Source organism: Octopus sinensis, linkage group LG6, assembly GCF_006345805.1.
Source record: "Octopus sinensis linkage group LG6, ASM634580v1, whole genome shotgun sequence".
In the NCBI taxonomy this organism is placed as follows: domain Eukaryota; kingdom Metazoa; phylum Mollusca; class Cephalopoda; order Octopoda; family Octopodidae; genus Octopus; species Octopus sinensis.
In genome coordinates this window covers 39,066,929-39,079,483 of record NC_043002.1, presented here as the reverse complement: position 1 = coordinate 39,079,483, position 12,555 = coordinate 39,066,929, and the positions used below count along the sequence as shown (strand labels likewise).

Sequence of the window (12,555 nt, the reverse complement as noted above, 5' to 3'; positions counted from 1 at the left end):
ACAATCTTACGATCATGATGCTAACATCTTAACCACTAAGCCACGCACCTCCACATACACACACACGCCTCCCCCCCCATATATATATATATATATATAGCTTTAATTACAGGGTTGCCTAAAGGATCAACGCATATCATAGTCAAGCACGCAGCAATTATTGGGTAGACAGAATAACGCCAAACAAACAGTTAAACAATAGATTATCATAGCATACAATGCATCGTTGAAAGGGCTTCGTAATTGTTAGGCAATCCACAACTCCAGTACCCAGTCTATCCAATAATATCCAACAATGAATGGAACTTTAATTGTGGCGTATAAACATAATTAAAACAGACGAATGGGTTACCTGGTTTTGCTACTGCTGCTTCGTTAAGTCTTTATTGTGACGTAAGCATAGTTGAGACAAGTATGCAGTATGCGCAACATCCATAAAATTAATATGTTACGCAACTCTCAACTCATCATCGAATAACATGCTTGCCACTAGCCTTGATGAACGAGGTTGCTAAGTTTAATGACATCATTGGAATAGAAACAGTTATTTAATTTGCAACATCATTCTGCTTTCCACCTTTGATGATTGACAGATAGTACCCACTTTACATTTATAAGATGATGGTAATTCTGATAAGAAATTTTACTTGTTGATCACCTGTTGATTAATCAACATGCAACTGCTTGCTTGCTTATTTGGTTAGCCTGATGAGTTGAGATTTGCGTAACATATTACGTAATATTATCGATGTTAAGGTGTCGAGCTGGCTGAAACATTAGCACGCCGGGCGAAATGCTTAGCGATATTTCGTCTGTCTTTACGTTTTGTGTTCAAATTCCGTCGAGGTCGACTTTGCCTTTCATACTTTCAGGATCGATAAATAAAGATTCATGTTGCGTACTGGGGTCAATGTAATCGACTGGCTCCCTCCCCCAAAATATCGGGCCTTATGCCTAGAGTAGAAAAGAAGATTATGGATGGTGTGAATACTGCATACCTGTCTATATCATTCTTATCCTTCTCTCTCTTCTCTCTCTCTCTCTCTCTCTCTTCTCTCTCTCTCTCTATATATATATATATATATATATTATATATATATATATATATATACAAAGATACACACATACATATTCTACTACTCTTAGTTAAGAACACTTTCGCTTGAGTTTCCAGACTACCGTATGATGCAGAATTACATGATTTATTCACCGTTGTTATCTCTCTGTGATATGCAAAGCGTTTCAACCAAAACCCTCTTCGGCTGAAATATACATATATTCTTATTACGTAAATTATAGATGCTATCTGTAAGTGGGAAAGTAAAAATATGCAAGACATTTCTAAAGTTCTGAATGTGAATTTGGTTTTGTTATCTCAATTAAAATAGTGGACTCTTATATCTTTGTTTGAAAGCAACACCTTCTTTGCAGGAAGACTTCAAAATAACTAAAACTAGAAGAAAACATACATGTACAGATACACACATGCTTACATATATGTGTGAAAGTACGCATATATTTACTGAAGCCTAGTAACAAACGGGAATTAATAGAAAAAGAACAACAAAATACTCATGAAAATAAGTATATGTACAAATGAAAATGAATAAATACAGTTTACTTCATATATTTGGCGTTTATTGTAAGACAATGTGACAGAAATGATTAACAAATTCATAAATAAAATCACTTGTAAATATACGTGGGTAGACAAAAGATCACATATTTTCCCCAACAATAAATGCATATAAAATCATATTCAGAAACACACGTATTCGTGTGAGGCGGCGAGCTGGCGGAAACGTTTGCATGCCGGGTGTTATGCTTAGCAGTATTTCGTCTGCCGCTACGTTCTCAGTTCAAATTCCACCGAGGTCGACTTTACCTTTCATCCTTTCGGAGTCGATTAAATAAGTACCAGTTACGCACTGGAGTCGATATAATCGACTTAATCCGTTTGTCTGTCCTTGTTTGTCCTCTCTGTGTTCAGCCCCTTGTGGGTAGTAAAGAAATAGGTATTTCGTCTGCCGTTACGTTCTGAGTTCAAATTCCGCCGAGGTCGACTTTACTTTTCATCCTTTCGGGATCGATAAATTAAGTACCAGTTACGCTCAGGGGGCGATGTAATCGACTTAATCCGTTTGTCTGTCCTTGTTTGTCCCCTCTATGTTTAGCCCCTTGGGGGCAATAAACGAATAAGAAACACACATATTCACACAAACAAACACAGATTTCGATATTTGCGTTTGTACGTTTGCGTGCGTTTCATCAGTAACTTTATTTTACTTCTTGACTCTGGAGGAAGGAGCAACAAAATTCTTCCAATTTTGGAAGAAATTAAATTATAGGGTATTCTCACACAATCTTCCCAAAGTGCAGAGTGAAGTATCTTAAAAATAAAATACTAGACTATTTTTATTTTACCTTTTTACTTGTTTCAGTGCCCCCATGCTGGGGCACTGCTTTGAAGAACATTTTAGTTGAATGAATCGACCCTAGTGCTTATTTTTTAAAGTCTAGTACTTATTCTATTCCAACTCCTTTTGTCGAACTGCTAAGCTGCGGGGACGTAAACCAACCAACACTGGTTGTCAAGCGGTGGTGGGAGATACACTGACACACACACACACACACACACACACACACACACGACAGGCTCGTTTCAATTTCCATCTTCCAAATCCTCACTTGCCCAGTGTGCCACGCAGTGGGACTGAACCTGGAACCATGTGGTTGGGAAGCAAGCTTCTTCTCAAACAGCCACGCCTGCGCCTATTCAGATAGACAGATAGGTTTGCAGAAGTTTCTCATATTTTTAGTCACAACAATTCTTGAAGTAGTCATAAGACCATCGTTTGAGAGAGAATGTGGCTGTTCGATCTGATGCCCTACAGTTTCTTGTCTTATGGAGCCCAAAAGAATGAAAAGTGCAGTTTATTATCTTCGTCTGATTTGATCACAGAAAACCTCCTATTCAATATTTCCTATTCTCGTTTGTAACATCTTTTGCTATATTACTCATTCAAACTGTAACGCAATTGTTACATATTTCTTTGATTCTGGAGAATTTAAGACAGTTTAATCCTGATTATTGTCCTGTGTGCTTACAGCAAGCATTCAGTTAACACGTAAATGACGTCTTCCCCAAACAATTTCTAATACAGGGCTCCACGTGATCTCTTATCATCCAATATCCACTCCAGAAACTGATGAATAAAGTAAACATATTTAAATAGCTCACCTTTTACTAAATTACTAAGCAATCTGGTTTATATTCAGTTACAATAAATGTTTACATAGAATATAAATAGTTATGTTTAGTATTACTAAAAAAAGAGAAAACCTAGGCGAAGCCTAATTTTGATACAAAACAAAGTTTAAAAAAAACTAACAAATATTAAACAAAGGCTTTTATCGTTGTATGGGGAAATAGTTACTGTTTATATCGCAGCCAGATTTGTATGTTAAGATATACTTATAATGATTTCTTCCTTTGGAAAATGTCCAGGCATTTGTAGGTGAAGGGTACATTCGATTGGATCAACTTCAATCCCTGCCTCAGACTTATTTTTATCGACCTTGGGAAGATGAAAGGCAAAGTCGATCTCGGTGGATTTTCAACTACGATCACTAGAGGAAGAAAACTAATTATATGTAGTGCATTTTATTCTGTGCCGTTCCATAATGTCTGCTAACTCATCAACAAAGAACAGCAAGAGCAACAATAGCAAAAACAATTGTATGAGCTACAACAATGAGAGAAGAATCAAAATAACAAGCAACAAACAAAAATAACAACGAAAAAACCCCAACAAAAGCATAACAAACACCAGTAATCGAATATAATTCTCGTGATCAAATTAAATTAATGATTGCTCATAATTTGAAAGTATTAAGATTTCGTACATTTGTTTTTTACTATTAAGGGTAGAAAATTTAAAATTCCGTTTAAACTTTCGCTTAATCCGTTTGCACCAGTTAGTAATAGCAGCATCGACAGCAACAGTAACAGCCATACCAACAGCTGCAACAGAATTAATGCATTTGCACATGCTACGAATTCTCTCAGCAGGTTGCGTGCAAGGGATATTTGATAGATTTCATCAGGTTTTATAGCTTAACTCTCCACACAGCTCAGCTGCTAATCAAACTTAGATTTGCCTATCAACGATTGAGATCTGCTGTCGTTTGATGCCTTAAACACACACGCATCTACGCACACGCACACACACGAACACACACAATCACATACACTTTATATAAACACAGTACATAAATGTATGAATACTTGTTTATAGAGACTAAAGCGCATTCGCATTGTTATACAGGCGTATTCCAAAATAAGGTGATAAGTTAATCTTACGTTTTCTCTTAATCAATCAATCAATCAATCAGTCAATCAATCAATCAATCAATCAACCAATCTATCTATCTATCTATCTATCTATCTATCTATCTATCTATCTATCTATCTATCTATCTATCTATCTATCTATCTATCTATCTATCTATCTATCTATCTATCTATCTATCTATCTATCTATCTATCTATCTATCTATCTATCTATCTATCTATCTATCTATCTATCTAGCTTGCTAGCTAGCTAGTTGTCTGTCTGTCTATCTATCTATCTATCTATCTATCTAGCTATCTGTCTGTCTGCTAGAAATGTTGAAAGAATCTTTTACGCGTACACAAATGCAACAAGAAGAATTAATAGACAGATACACATGTGCAAATACATACCTACAGATAGGTTTGGCCCATGTCACAACCGCTTCACAAACGGCGTTGGTTTCTTTACATCCCGTAGACCCAATAGGATAAGTACCAAACTTGAAGAAAGAAGTATTGGAGGGTGATGGGGCCGATTCGTTCGACTAAAATCTTCGTGGCCGGTACCCCAGCATAGCCGTAGTCGAAGGACTGAAACAAATACAAGATAAAGGAAAAAGATAAAGATAGTCTAAATACCAAAGTGATTTCTAAATTACATTGCGTTCACACAAACGCACACACACACACACACACACACACACCACACACACACACACACACACACACACATGTAAATACAATACATATACGTTATTTGTTCTTGTGTCTTTTATCTCTTGCTTGTTTCAGTCATTTGACTGCGGCAATGCTGGAGCAACAAACTGAAGGGTTTTTAGTCGAACAAATCGACCTTAAGACTAATTTCTTTAAAATCAAGTACGTATTCTAAAGGTCACTTTTGCCGAACCGCTAGATTATATGGGACGTAAACATACTAACACCGGTTGTCAAGCGTTGGTGGGGGTGAAAAATACATACACAAGGACACGGACACACACACACACATGCACATATATATATATATATACAACGGGTTTCTCTCAGTTTCTGTCTACCAAATCCATTCACAAGGCTTTGTTCGGTTCGAGGCTATAGAAGGTGCTACGCTGTGTGGAGTGAACGAACAACTATTTATATGAACATAGCTGGAGTGGCTGTGTGGTAAGTAGCTTGCTAACCAACCACATGGTTCCGGGTTCAGTCCCACTGCGTGGCATCTTGGGCAAGTGTCTTCTGCTATAGCCTCGGGCCGACCAATGCCTTGTGAGTGGATTTGGTAGACGGAAACTGAAAGAAGCCTGTCGTATATATGTATATATATATATATGTGTGTGTGTGTGTGGGTTTGTGTGTCTGTGTTTGTCCCCCTAGCATTGGAATGACAACCGATGCTGGTGTGTTTATGTCCCCGTAACTTAGCGGTTCGGCAAAAGAGACCGATAGAATAAGTATGGGCTTACAAAGAATAAGTCCCGGGGTCGATTTGCTCGACTAAAGGCGGTGCTCCAGCATGGCCGCAGTCAAATGACTGAAACAAGTAAAAGAGTAAAAGAGTATAGCTAAGTACTAGAACATATATTTACTCACAAGCGTGTCTGAGCACAGATGTAAATGGAAAATATAATTACATACAGATGTCGAGAAATATATATTGAATGAGGTTAGCTATACATACACAACCATCCGGATGTGGATAAGGTTTAACATAATTTCGCACGAGTTTATATGTACTATATTCATAGGTATATATGTGTCAACGCAAATCTACGAACGAAAATGCATGTATATATCTTTATATATATATATATATATATATATATATATATATATATATATATAAGATATATAAAATTAATAGAATGAGATAACCATCCAAGGCTGTGAAAGATTTCATAACATTAATAACACACACACGTACCATATATACGTAGACACAAAACCACAAATACTCATATGTATGTAAATATTCTAACAAAGAGTTAAACAAAACCACAAGAAGTAAAGTAGAAGATAAGCAACTTGTAACGTATCACCACTGCATGCTCTGCGGGCATACACAAACACATGCATACGAACATAAGCTATCGTATCTGCACTAAAATATAGATATCAGGAAACAAACATACAAGAATATAACAATACTGATTTCTTTATTGTCCACAACGGGCTTTTTTGGAGCAACGTGAACACAACGCGTCGCCCGGTCCAGGAATCGAAACAACAATCGTACGATCATGAGTCTGATACTCTAACCATTAAGCCACGCGCCTCCACAACACTAACATACACTTATATAAGTATATAAAAATGGTGAATTGGCAGAATCGTTAGCGCGCCGGAAAAAATGCTTAGTGATATTCTATTTGGTTCCTCCCGTTTTGAGTTTCAATCGCGTCGAAGTCAACTTTACCTTGTAGGATCGCTAAAGTAAAGTACGAATCGAACTCCTGGGACGATGTAATAGAACAGACTTGCTCTTCCCACTCCTCCTCAAAAGTTGCGAGCCTGCTACGGACCAGCATCCTGTCCAGGACGGTTGCTGTGGTCTTTATACGCCATGGAAAACGTGTAAACCGGCTCAATACGCTCTCGAGAAAAAAATAATACAAGTGCATGAGATTAATGGTTTCTAGTGGCGACATAACACTAACGGTTGTTAAGGAAGAGCCATTAATCGATGCTATAAAGCCCAATATTTGACGAGCAATTTGTTTTACCCATGCTGAAAATCTGAAAAGCAAAGTTGTCTTTAGTGAGATTTGCAACCAGAACGTGAAGAACTGGAAGAAATATCCTTTACTGCTCTAGGCACAAGACCCGAAATTTTGGTGGAAGAGGTCAGTAGATTAGATCGACCCCAGTACGTAACTGGAACTTAATTTATCGACCCCGAAAGGATGAAAGGCAAAGTCGACCTCGGCAGAATTTGAACTGAGAACGTAGCGGCAGACGAAATATCGCTAAGCATTTCGCCCGACGTGCTAACGTTTCTTATTTCTTTATTGCCCACAAGGGGTTAAACATAGAGGGGACAAACAAGGACAGACAAAGGGATTAAGTCGATTACATCGACCCCAGTGCGTAACTGGTACTTAATTTATCGGCCCCCAAAGATGAAAGGCAAATTGGACCTCGGTGGAATTTGAACTCAGAACGTAACGGCAGACGAAATACCTATTTCTTTACTACCCACAATTACTCCCCCTATTACTAACCCCATACCACGACTCAGTTTTTTCCTGTGGGGGTTTCTGAAAAATTTGTCACTTCCAAATAGGCTTTCAGGGTTATCGCATATGATGTGATAAGAAGAGAGAGAATGACAGGAGAAGGAGGGGTCTAGAAGGAGAGTGAAGGGAAAGGAAACATTTCCATTGTCTCCTTGAGTGGCAGCCGACGTCGACAATACACAATACATGCAAGCCATAGACAGGGGCAGGGCAAGGGTTGCAAGCATACCCACTAAAATTTTTCTTGGTGAGGCCAATGAAAACGCTGTGAATATCCTGGGTTGAAGCTGGATTCGCATCCCCTGAGTAAATTTTGTTCCCGCACGTATGACACGACCAGTGTCATCAAAGTGTACATGTCGTGGATTAGGTAATAAGTTCCAGGTAAATGGGGGTATGCTATCCAGTTTCGATCTCCAGGTGTAGCTTACATATAACAGTTGCTTAAGGCGTGAGTGAACGTTATAATTGCTGTTTCATCATATGAATGAAAACAAATGGAACCTAAAGACTGATAATAAAAAGAAATGACATAAAATACATTTAAATTGTGTTTAAATTATATGAGAAGCATGACAAGAAAATTGTAATTGTGTTATGACATCATTACATTGTAATTTCCTCATTCATTTAGGTACGGAAGAAGAGCAAGGCACACAATCATCTGAGAGAGGCTGATACACTTCTGAAAGTAAATGGAGTACAAGTTCGCGGTAAAAGCCATGAGTCGGTTATGGACACGTTGGAATCCATTGTTGGTCAACCACTGGTTTTGGAGATTTACAGGTGAGACAATCATTGCATTTTTCTTTCCACTTTATTGCAGAGTATTTGCTTCTCTGCTATTTCCGACATATATATCAGTAGCATTTCATTGTTAAAGATCAACATTTCTCAGCTCATTTCACTTTTAACTTAAACAAATTGATGCATGTGTGGTGCGTGGTAAGGAGTTTGTTTTCCAACCTCATAGTTCCAGTTTCAGTCCCACAGCGTGGCACTTTCGGCAAGTGTCTTCTACTAATGCCCCAGGCCAACTAAAACCTTGCGTATGGATATGATATGTGTGTGTGTGCGTGTGTTTGTCTCCCACCACCGCTTGACAACTGGTGTTGATGTGTTTACGTCGCCATAAATTAGCAGTCCGGCAAAAGAGACCGACAGAATAAGTACCAGGCTTAAAAGAAATAAGTGCTGGGATCTTTTAATTTGGCTAGAATTCTGCTGGTGTCCCTGCACGGCCGCTGTCTAATAACAGAAGCAATTACAAGATAAAAACTAAAAGATGTTCTTTCTCTTTTGTTTTCCATTCCGTTTTGCTACCTTAACACCACCCCCATCACTTTCCTAGATGTATATGTTTGTCAAATTCTTTGTTCTGTGAGAATAGCATATTCAGTGTTCTAAGTTAGAGCTGAAAGCTATAAATCCTGCTTCCTCTTTCACAGCCTAATCGGGATAATTTATCTTACCTCGATTTTCAGATAAATAACCCAGGTTGAAATTGCTAACAACCTGCCTTTCCCACAGATCAATCTAATTATGCTTGTTTCAATGGTACATGCTCACCATTAACTTTAGAGTCCCGTTTTTGTGAAAAAGTCCCCGCTCATCCTGTGCATCAAGGATGAGCTTGGGAAAGCAGGGAACTTGCAGAGAAAGCAGCAAAGAAACCAGCTAAAGGAAACGGGAAATCACTACTGTATCTTCAGACTTTGGCATGGAGGTCTATGAACATTGACACCTATGAACGTTGGCCCATAATGAGAGCGTTCTGGAAAGAGTTGCATGTTCACGGCTGGAGTGCCTTTAATTAGAGTTCTACTTTATCAGGACTGATCACGGATTAAACAAAAACAACCCCAAATATAAGCAAGGATGAAATACAGCTACGTTGGACCTGCTAGTTACGTCGGCCAAATCTCCCTCAAATCGTGCCCTATTCTCATAGGAAGGACATAATGCAATCCTAAATATACTATGTCTGACAATAAGGTGAGGTGGCCATAATTGGAATGCTGACTATCATGGAGCAGCCTGGTCACAATAAACCTAGGACTAAATAATTGTTTTAAATTTTGGCGCAGAACCAGCAGTATTTGGAGGAGGATGTTAGTCGATTACAACGTCTAGTGCTCAACTGGTATTTATTTTATCGACCCCTAAGGATGTAAAATCAAAGAGCAAAGTTGACCTTGGTGCAATTTGAAATCGGAACGTAAAGAACCAGAATAAATGCTGATAAATATTTTGTCCGACGCGCTAACGATTCTGCCAGCTCTCCGCCTTAACCTAAGATTAAATAGTAACATTATTCAACAAGCCTCAACTAAGTAGAAAACTAATAAAAAAAACAACTTCACTCTGCCTAAAATCAAATCCAATAGTATCTGTGAAAAGAACACACTAGATATTATGTGCTCCTATATACTCTGTTGTTGAATAGAAGGAGGGATGGTCGAGTCTAGAAAGCCTTTGATCATAGAGCCGCTTGAGTAGAGTTGATCTAGAGCTAAACAATTCCAACAACAACAAGTTCAACAACTACAGCCATTACCAAAGATCTCAGCCAGTAATATTGTAACAAACCAACCAATCACTAGCCAATCACCAGCCAATCACCAAGTAGCTCGTTGTAATACATTTACATTACACACGCCTGATGTAACACGTGTGAGATATTCCTTGCCTTGATTTGATTATCACTTTAGTTTCCATAGCAACTTCATGGTGGCTCCTATACAGCTATTGATTACATTATCTGAAGTGGTGTTTCCCATTTAGTGTGAATTGCGCAAGTCAACATGTGCATGCATACGTGCATACATACATATTTATATACAAGCATACACACATATATGCAATCACACGCGCGAGCATGCACACACATGCACATACATGTGAGTGTGTGTACACAGGCGTGCTCGTGAGTATGTATGCTCATCTGTGTATGTGTGTGCGCTTTTTCGTAATGTCGACCAAAAAGCGCCTCCCACCGAAAAAAAGGAAAAAGTATGACAAAACCACCCACCTCTTCCAACACGCTGCTCTATCGATATATATATATATATATATAGGAGTGTGTGTGTGTGTCTCATTGTGCTTGTATCTGCCCCCACAACCGCAGTCGTACAGCTCCCATACCCACACCCTTACACACATATATAGCAAGTGGTGTACTGGTTAGGCTGTCGTATACATGATCGTAATATCGGGGTTTCGATTCCCGTACCGGGAGGTGCGTGGTGCTCTTGAAAAACACTGTGCACCTGTAGAAGTGATATGTTAATAATCACTACACGTCACTGTAAAACATATCACCTACGCAGGTTGTTGATATGGAAACCTAGCAATCTTCAACTGAAATGAATCTTGAATTTTTTAACGTATTCATTCCAGTATCACTTATACGACGGGGTGCTGAAAAGTTCCTGGCTTTTAGGGTATCGCGAAAGACCTGGTTGGCGGCCCAAAATTCTGAGATCTTTTACAGTGCTTAGAAAAGCTGAAGGACCACTGCAGTGTGTTAATCTGAGAGGGGAATATGTTGAATAAAATCATAATAAACTGATCCTCCTATATTTTCATGTACCCAAAGCCAGGAACTTTTCAACACCACCTCCTCTGTGTGTGTGTGTAGGCGCAGGAGTTGCAGTGTGATAAGAAGCTTGCTTCCCAACCATATGGTTCCGGGTTCAGTCCCACTGAGTGGCACTCTGGCAAGTGTCTTTTACTATAGCTTCGAGCCGACCAAAGCCTTGTGAGTGTATTTGGTAGACAGAAGCTGAAAGAAGCCCGTCGTGTATATATATATATATATATATATATATATATATATATATATATATATATATATATGTATGTATATATATGTATGTATGTGTTTGTGTGTATTTGTGTTTGTCCCCCACCATCGCTTGACACTGATGTTGGTGTGTTTACGTCCCCGTACCTTAGTGGTTCGGCAAACGACGTATAGGATAAGTACTAGGCTTACAAAGAATAAGTCCTGGGGTCGATTTGTTCGACTGAAGACGGTGCTCCAGCATCACCGAAGTCAAATGACTGAAATAAGTAAAAGAATAAAAGAAAATATTTATATATACGTAATGGGGGTACTGAAAAATTCCTGGCTTTTAGGGTATCGCGAAAGACCTGGTTGGCGGCCCAACCTTCTGAGTTCTTTTACAGGACTTAGAAAAACTGAAGGACCGCTGCAATGAGTGTGCGAATCTGAGAGGGGAATATGTTGAGTAAAATCATGATTAACTCCTGCAGGAACCTTTCAGCATCCCCTCGTATGCACTATGATGGATTTATAATTCTTGCATTCATTATCCAATATCAGTGCTTGTTCATGCTGATGTTAATGTGATGTTCCAGATTTGCTATTGTTTAAAAAAAATAGGCGCAGGCATGGCTCATTGGGCAAGTGCCTTCTGCAATAGCTTCGAGCCAACCAAAGCGGTTGAGTGGATTTTGTAGACGGAAACTGAAAGAAGCCCGTCGTATACATATCTGTGTGTGTGTGTGTTTGTGTCTGTGTTTGTCCCCCACCCTCATCATCACTTGACAAGTAGTGTTGGTGTGTTTACCTTCCTGTAACTCAGCGGATCGACAAAGAGACCGATAGAATAATTACTAGGCTTAAAAATAAGTCCTGGGGCTGATTTGTCCGACGAAAACACTTCAAGGTGGAGCTCCAGCATGGCCGTAGTCAGATAACTGTTAACAAGTAAGAGACTAGCCACATTTTGCTAAATGTCTGTTCATTTACATACTGTCTCTAAGATATATTTGTGCACTCACTCGTACAATATTCATCGTTATTTGAGTTTCAATTTACTTAATTCCCGCTGTGACGTGACATGTTTTAAAATGTGATTAAGTGGAACTTGGATTTTTGTTTTCGATTTGTTAGTTTAATTTCATATAAATAATCAAAGCCAGCCATTTTCATTGTTTAATCTACATTAAATTTCTATC

At 38.7% G+C, this 12,555-nt stretch overlaps 1 protein-coding gene across 3 annotated transcripts in view; it reads left to right on the top strand.

The window, feature by feature from the left end:
- LOC115212926 overlaps positions 1-12,555 on the top strand; it is a 198,389-nt gene that overhangs the window by 111,934 nt on the left and 73,900 nt on the right. For all 3 annotated transcript variants that reach the window (XR_003881778.2, XM_029781756.2, XM_029781755.2), the window contains exon 3: positions 8,204-8,355. Coding sequence is in view for 2 of the 3 variants with exons in the window: in XM_029781756.2 (XP_029637616.1) it covers positions 8,204-8,355 (152 nt within the window). In the remaining variant the exon portion in view is untranslated. The remainder of the gene's footprint in view (positions 1-8,203; positions 8,356-12,555) is intronic.